Source organism: Protopterus annectens, chromosome 13.part0, assembly GCF_019279795.1.
Source record: "Protopterus annectens isolate FY-2018-M chromosome 13.part0, PAN1.0, whole genome shotgun sequence".
Taxonomy (NCBI): domain Eukaryota; kingdom Metazoa; phylum Chordata; order Ceratodontiformes; family Protopteridae; genus Protopterus; species Protopterus annectens.
This window is the reverse complement of record NC_056747.1, coordinates 515,119,657-515,141,418: the sequence shown is the minus strand read 5'-3', so window position 1 is coordinate 515,141,418 and position 21,762 is coordinate 515,119,657. Positions and strand designations below refer to the sequence as shown.

Sequence of the window (21,762 nt, the reverse complement as noted above, 5' to 3'; positions counted from 1 at the left end):
CTTACTGCTAAGATGGATAAAATGGATACTAAAATAGACACTTTCATAGAAAAACTACAAAACAAATAGACTTGTTACATATGGACCTGCAACAACAGAAGATCCAGATGACAGGCATAGAAGAAGCTGTGAATGACATGGAAAATAAAATACAAGAAGAGGAAATCAACATTGAGTTTCTGCTGAAACAAAATACACATTTACAAACAAAGCTGGATGACCTGGAAAATAGATCTAGGCAATAACATTAGGATTTTTGGACTGCCAGAAAATATTGAAGGTAACAATATTACTTCTTTTTTAACAACATGGCTCCCTAAAACGTTAGATTTACCAGAAGCATTCTCTTTTGGTATCGAAAGAGCACATAGATCTATAGCTAATACTAACTCTAACAAAAACTATCCTAGATCAGTTATAGTTAGATTTCTATCATCTTTTGATAAAGAGATGGTTCTTAAATCTGCTTGGGCTAAAGCTCCTGTTAAGTTTAATGAGACAACTGTGCGTTTTGACAATGACTATTCTTCCATGGTAATTGCTAAAAGAAAAGTTTTTCTGCCACTAATAAGGGAGCTTAAAAAGCACAGTTTAAAACATACCTTCTGTTTCCTGCCAAGCTTAAAATCTTCCTTCCTGATGGTCCTAAGGTCTTGATGATTTAGACTCTGCTTTACTGTTTGTCAAAGAAAAAAGGATTTTGGATAAAATAGAAGAAATGGAATGGGCTAGTTCTTCATTAAAGAGGTTGGCAACTGAAGCTTCCTGGAAGACTTCAGAGAAGAAGAAGAGACTAAAAAACAAATGATTTGTTATATGTTTTTTTTCTCTCTCATCATTTTAGTTCATTATTAATCTTTTTGAATATAGTTCCTGCATTTCCAGAAAGCCACAAATATTTTGGAAAAGATTTAATCAAAGTTATTCTCTATGTGCAAAGAAATGTTTTGTTTCATAACCAGTCAAAATGCCTGAGGATTTAATGGCAGGCTGTGACTCGATTTGTTTTTCTTTCTGAAAAAGTAAGGTTAGTAATTTGATACATTTTTTTATCTTTATCTTTTTTTTCCTTCTTCTTTTATTATTTTCTTTGTTTAAACAATGACATTCTATTTAGATTATGTAGCGGGTAAAGGGTGGGGGAGGGCAGGGAGAGAACAGTAATGAAAATATCATTAATAGAATAATAACATATTTATTTCTTGTAAAAGTTTATAAGTTCTTCAAATGCTATTTCTAATTATACTTTCTTGATTATACTGCTCATGCTTGTTTGTAAATAATCTGTCATGCTTTAACTAATAATAATCAGAACTAAATAAGAGTAAATAATATGTTTTATTTTAACTCTATTAATATAAACAGTAAGTAACATTCCATTGTATATACTTCTTACAGCTTTCTCTTACATTTTTTATTTCTGCCTCACTCCCTTTTATTTTCTACTCTCTTTTCTTTTCTTTATTAATATATAGAATGCTTTTGACTGTGTGGGCACAGTGAATAATAGGATTTGTATGAAAATTGAGTTGGGAGAAGAATGCTGAGTTTTATTGCTTGTTGGTAATTTTGAGTTTAATTTCACTTGCATAGAGGCTGTGATGATCTGTGGAATACATTGTGGAGGTTCTGTCATGTTTAGATGCATTTACACTGCTAAATGAATGTTTGTCATTAGTTTTAATAAGTTTCCGCCAAAATGTTAAGAGAGACAATCTGGGATGTGGGCTGTCTTATGCACAATGTCCTTGAGTTACCTCAGAATCTTCAAATCACAGAATTCTTACAGAGAAACTGAAAGCAGTTAGTATAAACATTGACAAGGTTATCACACTGACACACCACAGATTCAGGAAAAATACTCTGTTCATAAAATATGTCAGTTATAATGAGTTTAAATGATGTAGTTTCTTGTAGTAAGTAAATGTCTTATTTTAGAAGGCATAAAAAATGAAACATTTATTTAAATGTTTTTGAAAATCTACTTAACAGCAGCATAATAATCTGTGTTAAAAATTTGTGTCCCAAACATATACTTTACTATAACTCATTTAATTCATCTGATTGACAAACATAAATAATCTTATAACTCTATTCTGGAAGAAATGTCATGTGATATATTTTAAAGCAGTAGGTTAGCATGATTGTAAAATCTGGTTACCAATATGTGTTTGCTGTGCATTATTTTGTATAAAGCAGACAGATTTATTCTAGGGACAGCAAGTAGGATAGTGCTCTACAAAGACACAACTCAGTGAGATCAGATATATATATATATATATATATATATATATATATATATATATATATATATATATGTGTGTGTGTGTGTGTATGTATGTGTATGTATGTGTGTGTGTGTGTGTGTGTGTGTGTGTGTGAGTGTGATGGCTTTTTTTCTGAGAATCTGCATAACTATCCAATATGATTTATAATAATTTCTATGAATACAATATTTTACTCTATTGACAAAATGAATGTTTGCCACATGTTTTAATAAGTTTCCCACCAAAATGTTAAGGGAGACAATCTGGGATGTGGGCTGTCTCATGCACAGTGTCCATGAGTTTCCTCAGAAGCTTCACTCACAGAATTTTCACAGAGAAACTGAAAGCAGTTAGTATAAACATTGACAAGGTTATCACACTGACACACCACAGATACAGGAAAAATACTCTATTCATAAAATGTGTCAGTTATGATGAGTTTAGATGATGTAGTTTCTTGTAGCAAGTAAATATCTTATTTTAGAAGGCATAGAAAATGAAACATTTATTTAAATGTTTTTGAAAATCTACTTAACAGTAGCATAATAATCTGTGTTAAAAACTTGTGTCCCAAACATATACTTTACTATAACTCATTTAATTCATCTGATTGACAAGCATAAATAATCTTATAACTCTATTCTGGAAGAAATGTCATGTGATATATTTTAAAGCAGTAGGTTAGCATGATTGTAAAATCTGGTTACTAATATGTGTTTGCTGTGCATTATTTTGTATAAAGCAGACAGATTTATTCTAGGGACAGCAAGTAGGATAGTGCTCTACAAAGACACAACTCAGTGAGATCAGATATATATATATATATATATATATGTGTGTGTGTGTGTGTATGTATGTATATATGTGTATGTGTATATGTATGTGTGTGTGTGTGGGTATGTGTGTGTGTGTATATGTGTGTGTGTATATGTATGTGTGTGTGTCTGTGTTTATGTGTGTGATGGCTTTTTTTTTTTAGGTAATAACGCAGGTGTTTCTGAGAATCTGCATAACTATGCAATATGATTTATAATAATTTTTATGAATACAATATTTTACTCTATTGACAATAATGAGTTTAAGTAAATGCTCATATACAAACAATTCAAGATTTTTAGGAAGCTGTTGATAGAATTCATATGACAGAAAATAGATGCATCTTAATGCATGTAATGTCTGAATCATATTAGCCAAAGTTTTTGATTTAAATGAATGTTAGAACATAATTTTCTCTCCTCTTGATTTCTAACATTAAGATTATTTGAATGCTATTAGAATACAAGTGTTATATATTACATAGATCTATATAATAGTATGAACAGTTTTAAAAAAAAAAAAAAAAAAAGTTTATTTTAGTTTATATGATGCTGTTTTACCAAATGTGTAGTTTTGTCTTGATAGATAATTGAATTGAAAACTGTTAACCTCAGTTAAATATAACTAGTATTAAATTGATAAGGTGGTAGCTGAGGTACTGCTGCTTAGGGTAGGGGTTAACTTGAGTAGTAAATACTGCTCTAAGTTGGAGTTTTCAACTCCAGGCGGGATGCAAGGTTTAATCCTTACATTATTTTCACTTGTTCATTGTTATATGTATATAGTTTTGACATCCACAATATATTTTGTACACTCATTGTCACTACAAACAAAATTGAATCCTATACAAAATCCCATAAGAGATTTAATAAATACAGCTATATTTAAAGGTACACCTAAAAGAGGAGATGTAACATTATTTATCTTGTTATTTGTTATTTCGATCATAAGATTCTTGAGTTTTAAAAATGCCAAATGACATCTTTAAAAGGAATTTCTTTAAACATTAATGGATTGAATAATCCGTGTAAAAGGGCAAGCCTAATAAGATACATTAATCTACACAAGGCCAATCTAGTCTTCCTGCAAGAAACCCATCTCTTGAAAAAAGATATTGATAAACTAGCCACTAATAAGTATACAGTATTGGTTAGTTCAGAGCACACTCAGAAAAAAAGAGGAGTGGCTATTTTATGGAATAAAAGTATGCCCATTCCTAAAACCATTAACTCTTATCAGGATGACAAAGGAATGTTTTGTATGGTTACAATACAAATTAATGGGAAGACTTACACTTTAATTAATGTATATTGGATACCTGGAATTGGTATTAATGCAGTGAAACATCATATTGATAAGATCATATCATTCTCTGTAGGGGATATTATTTTAGCTGGTGATTTTAATTGTAAACTACATGAAAGTGATACTACCACTATAAAGAAAAGAAGAATTACATCTAATGCAAAACATTTAAATGATTTTGCTAATTCTTATCATTTGAATGATATTAATAATCAGATAGAGTCAAAATCATTACCATACACCTTTTTTTCTAACAGATACAAAACTTATTCAAAAATAGATAGGGTCTTCATTTCTAACCAGATGGTAACAGATTTAATTAATTCCAAAATCATTTCATGTCCTATATCTGATCATAACTCAATTGTTTTTGAATTCATGATAAAAAATACTCATAATGTTCAGATCAAAAGGATACCAGCATACTTAACTCAGCTAAAAGACTATAAAGAATATATACTTTCAGAAGTACAACATTTTCTAGACATAAATAATACTCCTGAAGTTTCCATTGTCTATGTTTGGGATGCCTTAAAATCATATCTATATGGACAAAGTATCAGATGGTATAATAACAAAAGGAAATCTTGGGATAAGGAATTGTTAGATGTTCAAAGTAAACTAGACTCTTATAAACATAATAATAAAAAAAATATTATGGACAAGAAAGTTATTGAAGAAATAAACAAACTAAACGAGAAATACAAAGAAATTTTAACTCATAAAGTTAAAATAACTTTAGAGAAATACAAGTTTTTGTCTTATTCAATAAGCCCCAAATACTTACATAGACTTAAAAATAAAACAAAAAGATTGAATAAACAAAACCATATCAAAGAAATCTTTTCTCTAAGGAAAAAGAAGAATGTTTCTAGTATACCAGAAATACTGGATGAATTTAGAAATCACTTTCACAAGATTAACCATAACAACATTAACATGGAACCTAAAGATAAAATAAAGGAGTTTATAACCACAAACATGAATTAAAAGCTTAATAAACAACAGATTAAACTATTGGACAAGAAGTTATTACACAAATAAATAAGCTTAAATCAAACAAAGCACCGGGTAATGATGGTATTATACCAGAGATGTATAAAATCCTTTCTAAAACTACATATTCATTAATACATAAGGTTTTTATTCTGGCCCAAACTGAGTTAATAACCCCTCCATCTTGGCAATATACATTTATTTCACCAATTTTAAAACCTAATAAAGATCCAACTAGATGTTCTTCATATCGACCCATCTCATTACTTAATGTTGATTATAAAATGTTTATGAGTATTTTTGCTGATAGATTGAAGACAATTATCCCCGGCATTATAGACATAGATCAGACGGGCTTCATTGTAAATAGAAATACTTTTGATAATGTAAGAAGAACTTTAACATTAATTGATTTTGCAAATAGGAAAAAGAAAGATTTAACACTTATTAGTCTTGATATAGGTTCAGCATTTGATTCAGTAAGTTGGGACTATCTGTTTACCTTACTGAAATGCACAAATTTCTCTGATGCATTTGTAAATTTAATTGAGCATTTATACAAAGGAACGCTGGCTTATATTAAGGTAGGAACATATGTTTCACAAAAATACCCATTCTTAAAGGTACAAAGCAAGGATGTCCACTTTCTCCACTATTATTCACTTTAGTAATGGAGCCTTGGGCTAATTTGATTAGAAACAGTACTGACATAGAGGGTTTTGAAATAGAAGAAAATACAACATCAAAAATTCAACTTTTGCAGATGATGTTCTAATTATATCAGCAGGATCTAATTCTTCTATGCAGTCTTTATTTGATAAAATGATGAATTTTAAAAGTATTTCTGGTTTAATATTCAATGAAGAAAAACTAAAATACTACCTATATATACACGAAAAAATACTCTCATTAGTGATTTTACTAAATATGTACCCAACTCAGGTCAGATAACTTATTTAGGTATAATACTATCTAAAGATATTAAATCTATTATATATAATAACTATAATACCTGTTTTCTTAATATACAAAATCTTTTAATACCTGGAATAATATGTTTTTACTATGGAGGAGAGACTTACAATTATTAAAATGATAATATTCCCCAAGATTTTATACTTAATACAATCAATAATACTTTCACCTACAAAAATAACTATCAAGAAACTGAATACACTAATGTTAAATTTCTTATGGGCACCTAATAGACCTGGGATTGCATTAAAGAAACATACTAATAGCTGGTCTCAAGGGGGTATTTCTTTTCCAGACTTTAATTTATATATTATCTCTTCTATTATAAAAGTTATTACTTTATTAATAGATCGGTCATATGTCCGAAAATGGAAAGATTATTGGGAGCTAATTAGTATGCACTTCATGAAAATCTCCTTAACACATAAAAATATGATTATAAATAACTCCATGTTGTGGTTGCTAAAGGAATTTTGTACTTCACCTATTACACCTAAACATATGGTCTGTTACCCATTAAATATTATTATTAGTTATCGTAACTTTATATTCATGCACCCTAAGTATAGGGAATGGAATTTTATTGTATTCCCTATAATTTATACTCAGGGTATGCTTATGTCATCTACTTCTGAAGGAGCTCATTTAGCTATAGATAATAATCTAAAGTACTGGTATCAGCTGATATCTGATAATAAAGTTAAAAATCTAGATTTCTTAAAACAAGAATTTGATCTAAGAGAAACTTGCTGGTTAGAGGTTCAGATCTTTAGACAACATCTCATTGATAGAATAGATCTAATGTCTATAACAGTTAAAGAATCTATTCCAAAACTGATTGATTACTTGATAATAAATTTACAGCATAAAGTTTCTGATAAAGGTAAACTTTCATATATACATAAAATTATCAGACAAGAAACTTTTACAATGTAGATTCATACTGGAATTATTTCACCTCTATTAATGGGGACCCACCAACTCAACAAGATAAACAATATATATTGGAATCTGCTTATAGAACTACATCTTCCATTGTCTGGAGACATTATACATGGAAATTTTTACATAGATCTTTTTATACACCTTTGATGATGAATAAAATTAATAATAAAGATAATCTATGTAAGAGATGTAATGTAGAAATTAATGCTGACTGGGCTCATATGTTTTATGACTGTATGAAGTTGAAAGAATACTGGAAGTCAATTAATGAATTTTGCAGGCTCTTTTTACAGATAATTTCATTATTTCTAAGTCTCTTATATTATTCAACACACCTGTACCTCAATGTGTTAAAAAGATTAAGCTTCCCTTGTTATGGTCTATCCTAGCAGTGGCTAGGAAAATAATAACTAGAAATTGGATTTCAGATACACCTCCTTCGTTCAATGAATTTAAAAATGTTATGAATATAATGTGTCATATGGAAATAAGCACAATTAGAATGAGAACAACTAGAAAAACATCACATTTTATTGTATGGGATAATTTACAAAATTTGTTAAAAAAATTCTAATTTCAATAGCACAGTATTTTAGTTTAATTAATTGATTGTAGTGGATGTCTTTGTAAATACTTTAGTTGTTTTGTTGAATATTATAATAATACCTATTTTTAATTATTTGTATAAAATTGTTATGATATTTCTCTTATATGTTAAAACAATAAACTTGTTTTGAAAAAAAAAAAAAAAGAATCAAGCATTTCTACTACTCCTGCCTGTTTTTTTACCTCATTTGCATCTCCGATTCCGTTCTCCTCCTCCTTCCTCACATCCTCCGACGACTTCTCCACTGTGTTAAGTTCCACAAATGTTCACAGCTCTTTCCTTTTCCATGGTAACCACAATGGTCTTCTTCTCCTCCTTGCTTTCTGTTTCTCTGAGCCACTTTCGCACTTGGAGTGGAAGACAGGAAGCACTACACTGAATTGTGTCCCCGTATGATTGTTCATACAATTTGGGGAGGTTTCCCGATGCCTAGTCAAATTTCCCCTAGTAGCATAAATATCACCTCGGGTCTCCCTGAAAAGAGGCTACTAGCCTAGTGGGACTAATCTGGTCAACAAAGAATGAATAAAAATATAAATAAATATCTGTAAAGGACGCAACACAGATTCATCTCAGTGGAAGCCTGTAAACCAGTAAAACATTATAGGACCACCACTCCTATTTTAAATTTGATGAATACTTAGATCATTAGAAGTCAATAACCATTTCAGAAGTGTAAAATCTTTTCTGTGGACTGGTATGGGGAAAACTTAAGGATATTGTGAAGCCCATTTTTGAAAATGTTGGTATCTGTCTGACACCTTAACTTTGACCACCATGTCTACTGCAGTTAGGAAAACTTTCTACGTAGCACACTTGATTAGTAAAGGCATCGCCTCAGGTGTAAAAGAAGTTACAACCCCTTCCATACTCTGCATTTATCCAACCCATAATTGAGTATAATGCCCCATTTGGCATGTACAATACTAAACACATGCAGCAATTAGAGAGACCGCAGAGGTTTCTAACAAAGAAGATCAAGGGCTCTAGCATGTTACACAGACTGACTAAAGTCTCTGTCACTGTCCACCATATCGTATAGACGTCTTAGTGGAGACTTTATGCCTGATCTGCAGAGCAATCCAAGACCCAAACCTAATGAACTTGCTGCATATCCGTAAATCGAAGGGGACTAGGGCTACCTGTTCCAGGCACCTAAATATGGCCTGCGACTTAAATCTGTCCCTCCAGCATATCCTATTTATCACTCAGTGACTGCCACATTTTTGGAACAGGCTACCAATTTATGTGAAACAGAGCACCTCTATGACGCTGTTGAAGAGGAACCTAGATGGGTGGATGGGGCACTGTAAATTCTTACTGGGAATAAGAGCCCACAACCCTCCTGGACATGGGCAGTCTTCACTAAATGCAGTCTTGTGTATGGACTAGCATTTCTATGGTATTACATTGGGATGAAACAGCTAGGCTTAAAATGACCTACGAGTCAATAGCCTAGTAATCTCCTATAATCCTGTGTTCAATTCATTCCTGCTGTGAAACAGAAATCTTGCAGAGTTGTACTCATTTCCTGACAGCTCTTAAAATAACTTTTACTTAATTTGCCTAAATGGCAGTTGTTAAAACTGCAACCCTGATCTCTGAGAATATCGCTTGCAGCAAATGTACACAACAGCTTCCATGAAACAGAATAGCTTCAAATACTCCAGCTTATTAGCAGTTAAAGCTTTCATCCACACAATGTACAACGGACTTCATTAGACTAATAAACTTCCATAGATACAGATGTTAGTTTCTAATTTACATGTTCCACATCTACCAGTCATATTCAACAAACTATTCAGTCAAGCTTAATCAGTTTATACATTAAATTCACCTTATCTCATTTAAAAAAACTGTGTCATATAAATCCAAAAGTATACATCTCAGACTTGTGTTAAAATGTATAAAGCTACACCTCACCTTAGCACTGGAATGTACAACATAATTATTTTAACCTCTTATTTTTCAGTTCTGGTGTGATGCTTTGACATTTATTTAAACACAGGGTAATATTTGCTGCTAGTTCAGTCTACCAAAAGTAGTTATCACCTGTCTAGCGACAACTCTGTATCCCCCTTTTTTAGACTGATTAACCTTTTCCAACAAAATAATGATCTTTTTGTTTAAAATCTTCTAATCACATAAGTATACTGTCAAATTATTTGTTGAAACTTTCTTCCAATCCTTCCTTTGTAAAATGCATTACTGGAACTTCAAGCGGCTACATATGCAACATTTTCCTGTTACAGTTAAATGCTTATTAGCCCCCATATGTCCTCTCTCATTTTTGATCATAATAGCATGGGTCATGCCACATACCTACAACTGCTGCAAAGAATGTAGATGTGTAAAAGATCTATTTCTTTATTTTGTTTAAAAAGATGGGAAACATCTTGGGGTTCTGTGGATTTTGAGCTGATTTTATATATGCAAGTGCGTGTGTGTCTATATATATATATATATATATATATATATAAAATATGTGCATGTGATTTATTTATACAATTACACAGACACACACACGCATATTATATTTAAACATATGGAAGAGGGTAACCAAAGCATTTGCGTGTAGGTGATGTGGATCTGTATCTGCTATGGTAAAAGTTTATAAAAGTGATGAATCAGATGTGTATGGTGATAAACTAAACTGTATTTGATTGCAGAACTGAACATTTCTTATTGAAAGGTGTATCAAAACATAACATGCTCTCATCATAGTAAGTGGACATTGTCATGCCAAAATATGCACATTTTATTTTAGTTACATCAGTAGAACCAAACTAAGTTTCATAAAGTTTTTTGTATTTTCTGTATGCTGAATAGTTGTCCTCCTTGAATCTGTAAATAAGTCAAAATGTGAGCACACCAACCAAGCTGAGCAGAGACAAAGCGTTATCTTCCAAAACTTGATTTTTAATGGCTTTATTGTAGAAGGATGAGCCCTTTCACGGGGGTACCGCTTTTTCAGATCCAAATAAAACTAACAGCTTAAGAAACAGGCAATATATACAAATTAAAATCAACAAATCAGAAGCAACGTCTCTTAATTAATGCTGGCTTCAGTGGAACACTTGCATTCAGCCCCGGATCTCTATGGGCTTTTAGTGATATTATCCATTTTAGTTCTAAATTCTCTAAGTAATTATTCACATCACCCCTTCTCTTGCCAGTTCTAATTTTCTGGAGAACTCTAAAATAAAAAACACTGTGTCCTGTAGTTTCTGCATGTGCAGCCAAAGCATTTGTATGTACATTATTCCTTATATTGCTAAGATGTTCTAAAAACCCTGTCTTGGTAAGTTGACATGTTGTTTTTCCTACATAAAAGCAATGACATTGTGTGTAGGTTGTCAAATACACTAAGAAATTGCTATTACATTTAGCTGATAATCTAGGAATAAATTTCCTTTCAGTGATGGGGTGAACAAATGTTTGGTCTTGAACAATAAAGGACATGGAGGATTCAGAAGTGACTCAAACATGGATGGCTGGCTGAATGAATTGTCTTGGAAAAACTTCTGCATCTGACCTTCCATTTCTCTTCACAAGTAGAGCTGCAGCAACCACAATGCTAAGAATGAAGCTACACACACATATATTTATATATTTATGTATGTATGTTCCTGTGTTTGTGTGTAGTATAAATATAATATATATTTTGCAGCATTGCACCTGATAGTTTCATGTTTTTCAGTTTCAAGTAGCCATTCTGAGGCTTTGCCTACTGTGTTGTTTAGATTGCAGTGATTTGACTTTTGCATTCTTCCACCACTAGTTAGCAATTCCTGCTCTGCATCTGCGCAAAGCATGTGGTTTAACATGTCTGTGGAATTTTAATTTGTGTACACTGTTTTTCTTGAATATTTATTTATTTATTTTTTGCTCTCAGTCTAGATAAATTGCTGGATTCAGGTCTGTACACAGGAGAATTGACTGAACTAACTGGAGGCCCTGGCAGTGGAAAGACGCAGGCATGTTTTTATTCATTGCTGATATCAAAAGCTTTTTAGTTTTGTAAAGCTGTTAGAATTGAAATCACAAATCCCTGCATTTTCATTATAATTCGACAATGAACACTACTACGTTAATAACCTGTTAATGTGTAGGCATTTACTTTTGCAATTTCTGATGTTACTAAATTAATTTAACCTGGTTGCTTGCTGTTGTAAAAAGCATACTGTTTGACTGGTTTCTTTTAATGTCCATTTATATTTTATTATTGCCATTGTATTGTTCAGGTGGTGGAAGAAAGAAATTTCTGCTGGACCTGATGTTCATCGTATTGATTACTGCTGTTATAGCTTTAGCAGTATGGCTATTTTTGTACTGGATATAACATCAAGCCAGTTTCCAAAGCTTCAGAGCACCTTTCATATTCCCAAACAGTCAGTAATCTCAAGCTGAGCTGACTAAAAATACAGCTTTGAGTCCCAAGCCCTCCAGAGCTTTCCTACCACTGAAGGGTATGCTCCTCTGAGGCTTTTGTGGATTGACTGTTGACTTGTGCTGTTCCTATGCCGGGCAGATAAGTTCCCTTTGGGGGAAAACCTTCCACTTTAAAAATTGTTTATTAATACTTTCTTGTGAAGTAAGGTTGTTTTTAAGCTAGTGTTTTAATGGAATGTCACTAGACTGTACTGTACTTTTAAACAAGAGTGCCCTTATTTCCCTTTAGTTTAAATATTGTGTAAAGTTTAGAGAAATTGTGTTTATTTTACTTTTGGGGCTGGCAAAGTGTTGGAGTGCTTTTTACTATGTTTTTATGTGAAAAATGTTACTTTTAAAGACTTATTTTTACTGCTTGTTTTCTCCAGGAAAGAGGCACCATTTTCAGCTTGACCCTGGAAGAAACTACCATCCTGTGGTTGGTCCTTCTTCCAGTCACAAAAAGAAAAAGTTAGGCAAACAGCCTTTGCCACAACAGCAGGCTAGCAGTTTGCCTCAGCCAAAGGTGGGTGATGCTTCTGTGGCTGTTGTTTGTTCCTTAGACCTCTCATTGTTTACCCCGATTCTTTTGGTGTAGTACCTACAGCCATTGCGAACAGGGGGTTAGCCACATCCTCTGCAGCTGTTGGGATCCCCCCAGTGGGCAAGGGAAAGACATGCTTGTCAATCCTGGGATCAGGGAACACTTCCCTGTTTTGTCAGAATATTGTGCCCATCCCTGGGGAAGCTACTGCCATTGCCTTTAATAACACCATTTTTCCTGTCAAAAAGAAACCGAAAACTAAACATGCATCATCTTCTCAAATTTCCTTAGACAGGAGTAGTTTACTGGGTCTGGCACGGGTATTTATTCACTGTTGATCCTTCTTGTAAGGTAGTTCTGGTAAAAATAAAAAAAAGAGTGGTACCTCTTTATCTGAAGAGTTTCAAGATTCTGAATCTGGGTTGAAAGATGAAGGGACGGATGTAGGGTTTTCTCCTCAGATTTCTGATTCGGAGCTCTGTTTCTGACCTTCCCTGGGGGAGGGGCTCTTTCTTTGAGACTGTTTCCAGAATGTGCCAGTGTTTTCAATGGGACAACACTATGGTTTATCTGTCTCTCAAAAAATATTATGAACTGAATTTCCAGAACCTTCACCAGTTCCTTCAGTTCTGTCAGCTTTGAAGGATGTGTGTGTCACTGCCTGTAATTTTCCTGATAGCGTAAGGCTCCTAAAAAGGCAGATTGAATGTATAAAGTTCCTCAGTCTTACGTTTTTATACACTCTTTCCAAACCTGACCTAGCAGCTGTGCTGCTGCTAAACATTTAGTTAATTCCAATCCCACTTTTACTGATATGGATGGGAAGATTATTGATAAGTATGGAGAAAAAAAGTGAATGATTCTGCAACTTAGAATTGTCAAGCTCGTGTGTTAAAGATGATTCTTTCTAATTGTGAAAGTATGAAGAATGTTTTGTCTGCATTTTCTTCTTGTGAGGAAAATCCGCTTTAAATAATTTAGTTTTTTCAGTTGCATATGTCTGTACTCAGTGTTTACAGTATGTGTATTACTCAGTTGACATTTTGGGATATTTGCCTGGCTGTGTTCTCAGAACCTCCCAGATGTGATAAAAATGAGATTTTAAATTCTCCTTTGGATAGAGATTGTTTGTGGTTCATCTGCTGCAAAGGTGGTCAAAAACTGTGATGAAAGGAGTAAATTGACAGGGTATCTCTAACATTTTTCAGCCTCCTTTTGGCAAAAAACAAATGCACAGCCTCAACAAAATGTGAATAAACAAATTTCGGAAGAATTGACAGGGGAGTTCCAAAAAGAATTCAGGAACCCTCCAAAAGTAAGGACAGTCTAACAAGTTAGAATGACTATTTAAGGGACCTTAGCCCCCCTCCCACCCTAGCAGTCCCCTTTTCTCTTCCAGAAAGCCTGAATCCAAACTTCTCTTTGGCAACAGGTAGTCTCAGACAAATGGATTCTGAAGAACGTTCATCATGGTTAGACATGGCAGTAAAAGGAAATCCCTCTCTTCAGTGGGGCAATTCCTCAACCACCTGACCAGACTCCTCTATTTCCCCCTGTCCTTCAACACATTCTGTCTCAGGAAATGATGGAACAAGTTCCTCCTTCCCAGACTGGGAAAAGATTTTATTCAAAAATGTTTTTAGTGGCAAAGAAAGTAAGTGTTTGGAGATAAGTTCTGGATCTTTCTTTTCTAAACCTATTTGTGGTAGTACCAACGTTCAAAATGCTGTCAGTTCACAACCTGTCACCTCTTCTTCCTCATTTTAAGCTTCCTGGTTACACTAATTTTAAAGGATGTATATCATTACATCCCTATTCATCCAGACCTCAGGAGCTTCTTAAGGTTTTGTGAATCTGGATCACATCAGCTGTCCTTTCATTCACTGCTGCAGTATTCTTAAAATATGGGATTCCCTGTCATGGAAGTCTGATGTCCGGCCAGTCTACCAAAGACTACTGTTGCTTTAAGCTACGCCGATTGTCACCCAAACACCCCTTGCGTAGCATAGGGCCTGAAGGTGATGTTCAGGCCTACCATAGTCAGAATTTCTTTGCCGCCAGTCCAAATGTATCTTTTCACCATCTGTCTATTTACCTGCATATGTTTTCCACCAGTTGAACACATGTTCATTCTCCATTGACTACCTATGCCTGTTGGCTGACTTCAGGCAGTTGCAGATAAGTGCCCTGTTGGGGTTTTTGTTTTTTCTTGCTTTTTTGTGCTCCTTGAGGTTAATGTCATCCAGGAAGGGTAAATGCCAGTGTGGCAGACAGATTCTTCATAAAGGCCGCCACAATAAGTGTCTTTTTTGCCTAGGAGCTTCCTATGACCATACATCTTGTACAATTTGTCAGACATTTGTCCCGAAAATCCTTTGCAGCAGACTTTCTTCCCTTTCCTTGTATCTTGAAAACCAGCATCTTAAGCTTCTTGCTAAAGATACAATGGAAGAAATCTCCTACCCCGAGGGTCAGACGTTGGGGAAGAAGAAGGTGAAAAAAGTACAAACGGAATCTTCCACTGTCCAGTCTTGGTGTTTCTCCAGAGATCATTAACGGACCTTGAGGCTCGCCGAGCTGTTGGATTTCTCTGCCAAGACCGTGTTGCATGCCAGTGAGGATCTGGCTGGCAGAACATCCAAAGAGGCTTTGCAGGCATTCAACTTGGATGATCAGGGGGACCCATGGTTGATTTTTTTTTTTCCAAGGGGCCTAGGTGAGTTCCTCAGATTATAGTTGGGGAAGAAGTTCCTACTATAGTTTTTGACTGCCATCCTAGGTCTGAGCCTGCTTAGATTTTTTGGGAGCATTCCCTTAAAAAATTAAACTTGTTTCTTTTGCTGCTAGGAATCCACAAAGTGAGTGGCAGACTTTCACTCAGGGGCTACTTATTGCATTAATGTCCCTAAAGCCTCCTCATGGGGTTTCAGTTCCTGCTGCTACCTGGTCTTCTACTCCCCTTTAAAGGCCTAGAGAACAGGATTCTTCTGAGGATGGGTCGGTTTCTGATGATGAATCCCTGACTTACTCTGCTCAGATTCCTTCTCCTTTGGACTATGGGTCAGAGGAGGAAGAATCAAATCGTCTTGCTGTTCCTTTTGAGGAAATATCTTTTGGGGGGACACTCTCTAGGATGATGGATTTTTTTTTTTTAAATGGGATTGTGCTCAGGTCTCTGATATCCGTAAGAGGCACTATGAGATGTTTCAGTTGGAATCTCCTAAACCTGCGGCTTTTCCTTCTGTTTTGGCTGCTTTGCTGGATGCTTTTTCCAATGCCTTTCATGTCCCTCATTCTCTGCCCCCTGCTCCCAAGAAGCCTGATAGGTTTTATAGGGGTGCCTGAGGACTGTTATTTTCTATATAAATGTCCTGCTGCTGTGACCCCTCTTGTAGTGTCTGTATCCTCATAATCAGTCTCAGTTGCTTCCTTCGCCCAAGTTATTGCCTTCTGGCAAGGACAGCAGAACTATGAAAGGCTGGATAAGAAGGTTTACACTTCTGCTACCCTAGCTTTTAGGGCTATTAATTATTAGACTCGTATGTCTAGGTATATGTTGGCTCTTCTTTCGCAGGCCTGTCAGCTTATTTCATATTTTACAGACTCTGAGGGTAAAACTTTTGTTCTTTCTTTGCTAGGGACTTCCTGTCAAGTCATTTGTAATTCTGTTAAATGTAGTTATGATGTAGCCATTACCTCTTCTAGAGCTGCTGATTTTGGGTCAGTGATGGGGAGGTATTCTTGGCTTAGGCTTCAACCTCTACCTGATGGTATTAAAGCTAAGTTGATGGATGCTTTTTTGGATTCTAATTTTTTTGTTTGGGAAGTAGCTGCTGGTTTAAGTCCCTTCAGGATAAGGGTAAGGCCTTATTGCTTAAACATGTGTTTGTTTATCCTGTGCCTAAATTTCAGAGCAGCAATCCTGCTAAGCCTGCCTTTGTGCGTAGGCAATCCCAGGCTTCTACTAAAGGCAAGAAGAGTGGCAAATCGGCTCTTCCTGCTAAGGCTACTCAGTTTTGAGGGATCTCGAAGCCTTTCTTTCTGGACAAACCAAGTGCTGTATGACTGTCCATCTCTTCCCAGCCGCATTTCTCTTTCGCTTCACCTTTCTCTTTCTCTCCTGTTTGGCTTCAGATCATTCAGGATTCTTGGTTTCTGTCGACCATTCATCAGGGATACTTCATGGTGTGGAAATCCGTAATCCTTTTATGGGCATTCCTCAGCCTCCTCAGGAACTACTTCTCTTTTCCCCAGAGGTTCTTCAAAATCTCTTGACTCAAGGTACTATTCAAGAGGTGCCTGTGTCCCAAAGGGGGGAAAGAGTTCTACTCAAGACTGTTTCTAGTGCCCAGAAAATGGGGGCACTTGAAGACCTATTCTAGACCTCTCTCATCTAAACACCTTTCTAAAAGTGCCTTCCTTTCAGATGCTGTTTCCTTTCTTGCTCCCTCAGGCTTATATGGTATTTCTGGACCTCAAGGATGCTCATCTCCGTATTTCGATCCATCCTGTTTTCAGGAAGTTTTTGTGTTTCTCTGTTGCTTCCTAGCATTTTCAGTTCTCTGCTTTGCCCTTTGGCCTTTCTACTGCCCCAAGGGTGTTTACCAAAGAGGTCTACATTATATAAGCGAACGCAATGAATTGCCCCACAATCCCCGAAAACCCAAAATGTCGAAAACATGGATCAGCGATTTTTTTTCTCAGAGGAAAAAATCGCTGATCCGTTAAAAAAAAAAAAAAAAATCTCCCCAACCCCCCTACTTAAATATACCAACTCTGAGATTTCACCACAGTGGAGGAAATGGCAAAGTCCCGAAAACGGCCCAGTGATTTTTTTCCCTAGGAAAAAAACTCGCAGTTACGTGCTTTTTTTCCCTAGGGAAAAAAATCGCTGTTTTGTGCCTTCAGTATTTTGCAATTTCGCGTAATGATGTTCCACTAAACAGCATTTGCAATTCATTGCGTTTGCTAAAATAATGGGGACCCTTTACCAAATGCCTTGCTCCTGCGATTGTTTTTTGCATGCTTCAAGGGATCCATATTTTTCCTAACTTAGATGCCCTGCTGATTTAAGGCATTCTCTCCTGAGACCCTTTTGCAAGATTATTTTGCCGTTTTCCATCTTCAGAGCCTGGAGTTCACGATAAATTTCAAAAAGTCTTCCCTGTCTCCTTCTCAGGATCTTGTTTTTTGGGTTGCAAGATTCAGATGGTGCCAATGTTTGCATCCCTGCCTCCTCCAAAGGCCTCAACTAATTTCTTTCTTTCACAGTCTTCTTCCTCAGGCTTCCATTACCCCAGGGAGTTTCTGAGAACTCTGGGTTTCATGGCATGTACCAGTCAGATGCACCCTCTGGCCAAACTTCACATGAGAAAGTTTCAGTGGTTTCTGAAATCAGTTTGAGATCAACATGCACATCCTCTAGATTTTGTAGTTCCTCCTTATCCTTGTCTTGGACAGGAACTTCACTGGTGGATTCAACAGTTGTTTCTGAATCTAGGGATCTCTTTTCATTCCCCTCTTCCCTCTCAGGATTTATTCACAGACACTTCAGACATGGGATGGGGAAACATTTGGCTCCCTAAAGGTATATGGGGTGTGGCTGCTTTGTCAGTAGAAGGAGCACATCACTGTCAGTGCTGAAAGCCCTTCTGCTGGTTCTTCAGGCCTTTCATCCTCTTTTCTCTCTAGGGCCTCTCAAGATGTTCACAGACAATACCACAGCGATGTGGTATATCAACAAACAGGAGGAACGAGATCTTATCTTCTATGCTGGTTGGCACTTCTGGTATGGGATCTTGCTGTCAAGTATTAAGTGACATTGCAGGCAGTTTATATTCCTTCCGATCAGAACATTGTGGCAGGCACTCTGAGCAGGTCCTTAACTCAGACTCACAAATGGATGCTTCACAGGGATGTGTTTCTGGGCATTATCCACAAGTGGGGTACTCCTCAAGTGGATCTTTTTGCCTCCCCTCTAAACAGACAATTTCCTTTATTTTGTGCCAGATTCCCAGGTCCTTTGGTGTGGAAGGTGTTGAATTTTGAGCAGGACTTTCGGAATGAGATGAAAGGGAGGGAATGCATAAATAAATAGGATGCTTCCAAAATCTTGTTGGTGACTGCCTTTTGGCCGCTACAGCATTGGTTCCCTCTACTTCTGCTTCTAGTCAGGGGCAGTCATCACAAATTATCTCACAGGGTGCATCTAATCACACAAGCCAAGGGGATCTCTCATCCATCTCCACCTGTCCATGCTTCAACTCGCACAGTGAGTGATAGGATTTTGATTCCTCATAGACACGTTTTTCTGAGGACATGCTGCAAGTTCTGCACGTGGCCAGGAAACCTACTACTAGGAAATCTACTTATCCAAATGGAAGAGGTTTTCTATTTGGTGTCTCTCTCGTAACCTGGACACACGTACTGTGGGTGTTCCTTGGGTTCTCTCATTTCTGTGAGTTGCTCAATGCTGGTTTGGCCTATTCTTCTAAGGCCCACTTATCAGCTATCTCTGTTTGTCTACCTTTTTCTGCTCCTGTAGTTTCTAGATTTGAGGTGAAACAATTTCTTAAAAGGTGTCCTTAATGTTAGACCTCCCAGGAAGCCTGCTCCTCCTCCTCCTGGGATCTTAATTTTGTTTTGAAAAAGTTGATTCTGGCTCCTTTTCAGCCTGCTGCTTCAGCTTCCTTGCAACATTGTTCCTGGAAGACTTTTCTTTTGTTAGCTCTTACTTCTACCAGGCGGTTGTCTGAGTTGCATGCCCTTATGACTTGTCCTCCCTTTTTGATCTTTCATGAGGACAAGATGTCCTTGCACACTAACCCTTCTTTTATGCCCAAGGTGGTTAATGAGCTATCACTTCACTTTATTAATCTGCCTATTTTTTTCCTCTTTCCGCAGTCTGACAGTGAGAGGGTGCTGCATGCTTGGGTTATGCATAGGCAACTCGGGGCTTATTTAGATAATACTAAGGCTATTAGAAAAGGCAACTCGGGGCTTATTTAGATAATACTAAGGCTAGTAGAAAATCTGATTAGTTATTTGATGTTCATCGTGTTATACTGCTGCAGTCATCACACTTGGGTCGGCCGTATCCCAAAGTCTTGGTCCGGTGTCAGTTGTCGCTTCTTCCCTGACGTCAGTGCGTCAGAGGGATAAAAGAGGCAGCCAACGCCATTTTCTTCAGTCTTTCTTGCCATGCGGTGCCCGAAGCAGAAGCAGTTCGCAAGTGCCGGTCGGCTAGCTCCTGAGATTTTCGAATTGAATTTCAGCCCGAAGTCTTCTCTAAAGCTAAGTACCCCGTTGGGGAAACTTTTTTTGCCTCAGACCGATGTCAGACAAAGTTAATTGCATTTCTTGTGGGAAGCAAATACCTCATAAGGATTTTCATTCTTATTGTATTCCTTGCCTAGGCCCAGACCACGACGTCTCTGGTTGTCGGTTTTGTGCTAGGTTCAACAAACGTACAATCAAGCGTCGGGCAGATTTCGCCCGACATTATTTTGGCAGAAAATTTAACTATAGCATGTCGTCGGAGCAACCAACATCAGCAATGATTAAAAAACGCAAGGATAAGGACAGGCAACCAAGGCCAAGACCAGATACCGAGGCCTCAGCAAGGCCTGCCGCCGGTTCTCCAGTTTTCAGCGAGGCGCCTACGCGGCCCCTGACTACCGCTGATTTAGAAATTCTGACGGCCTCCCAGACCAAATCAGCTGGGCCTCAGGAGCCGGTTCCATCTCAACCCTCGGATGCCAACCCCGACGGTGATCCGGAGATTTTGGACAGGCCTTCGGTTTCTGAAGGTGTCTTCAAACCGACAACTATCTCTATTAAGTCTTATGCTAAACTTAAAGCCCCCTTAAAAGTTAGGAAACCGGGTCCACAGGCCCCTATGCCTAAAAAACAGATGCTTAAGATGGCTGAGGATTTAATTACCCTTATCAGGGGTTCACAACCCCCTCCTGACAAAAGGCCTAGACTGGAGGAAGATTATCCTTCCTCTGACCAAGCATCCATTTCCTCGGCTAACTCTGAGGACCAGGATTATTCCTTCCCTCCTTATGAAGACTCAGATGCTGAAGAGTCCATTCCTTCTGTCTCCCCCCCCCGAAGACTACTCTTTTGGGGAAACTTTACACACCATGAGGGAACACTTCCACTGGGAAGGCCAAGATTACTCTGACTCTGAGAAAAGACTCCGTGAGTTTCTTCTTCTTCCACAGCATAGACCCCTTGCAATTCCTCCAGTTTTAGACATTTTGGATGATGTTTACACCGAATCTAGTCTAAACCCAGATTCCTTACCTCCTGCACCAGCTAAACGAGACAGATACTACCGAGTTCCTGATTCTCATAAGTTTCTATATAAAAGGCCTGTTGCAGACCCCGAAACCATTTCCCAGGGTCCCAAAGGGGTTAAGGCCTCTACTGCTAAGAATCCACTACCTACTGAGAGAGATTCCAGAGCATTAGAAAGATGGGGGAAGAAAGTGTATACGTCTGCCACTTTGGCCATGAGGGCCTTAAACTGCCAATTCCACATGCTAAAATACCAGCAGTACTTGATTACACAGTTAAAGCAGAAAATGATCCCTCAGACAGATCAACCTGATTTCAAAGAGATGCAGGATTTGCTGCATGCAGCAGAACAGGTGGGAAAGCATACCTTACAGTGTGGTTTTGATTCATTGGAAGCCTCATGTAGAGCAGCTGTCACAGGATCTGTAATACGTAGACATGCTTGGCTAAACGAGCAAGCCTTACCAGAACATGTGAAAGCAAAGTTATTGGATTGCCAAAGCAGAGGAAGTTTTAAAGAAAATGGAAGAAAAGGCAAAATCTATGCAGACAATTAAAGATTTTTTACAGGT

General features: G+C 36.7%; 1 protein-coding gene across 2 annotated transcripts in view; it reads left to right on the top strand.

Moving 5' to 3' along the window:
* Positions 1-21,762, top strand: part of RAD51D (RAD51 paralog D) — a 332,412-nt gene that overhangs the window by 112,358 nt on the left and 198,292 nt on the right. For both annotated transcript variants that reach the window (XM_044054143.1, XM_044054142.1), the window contains exon 4: positions 11,807-11,888. In XM_044054143.1, the coding sequence (XP_043910078.1) occupies positions 11,807-11,888 (82 nt within the window). The remainder of the gene's footprint in view (positions 1-11,806; positions 11,889-21,762) is intronic.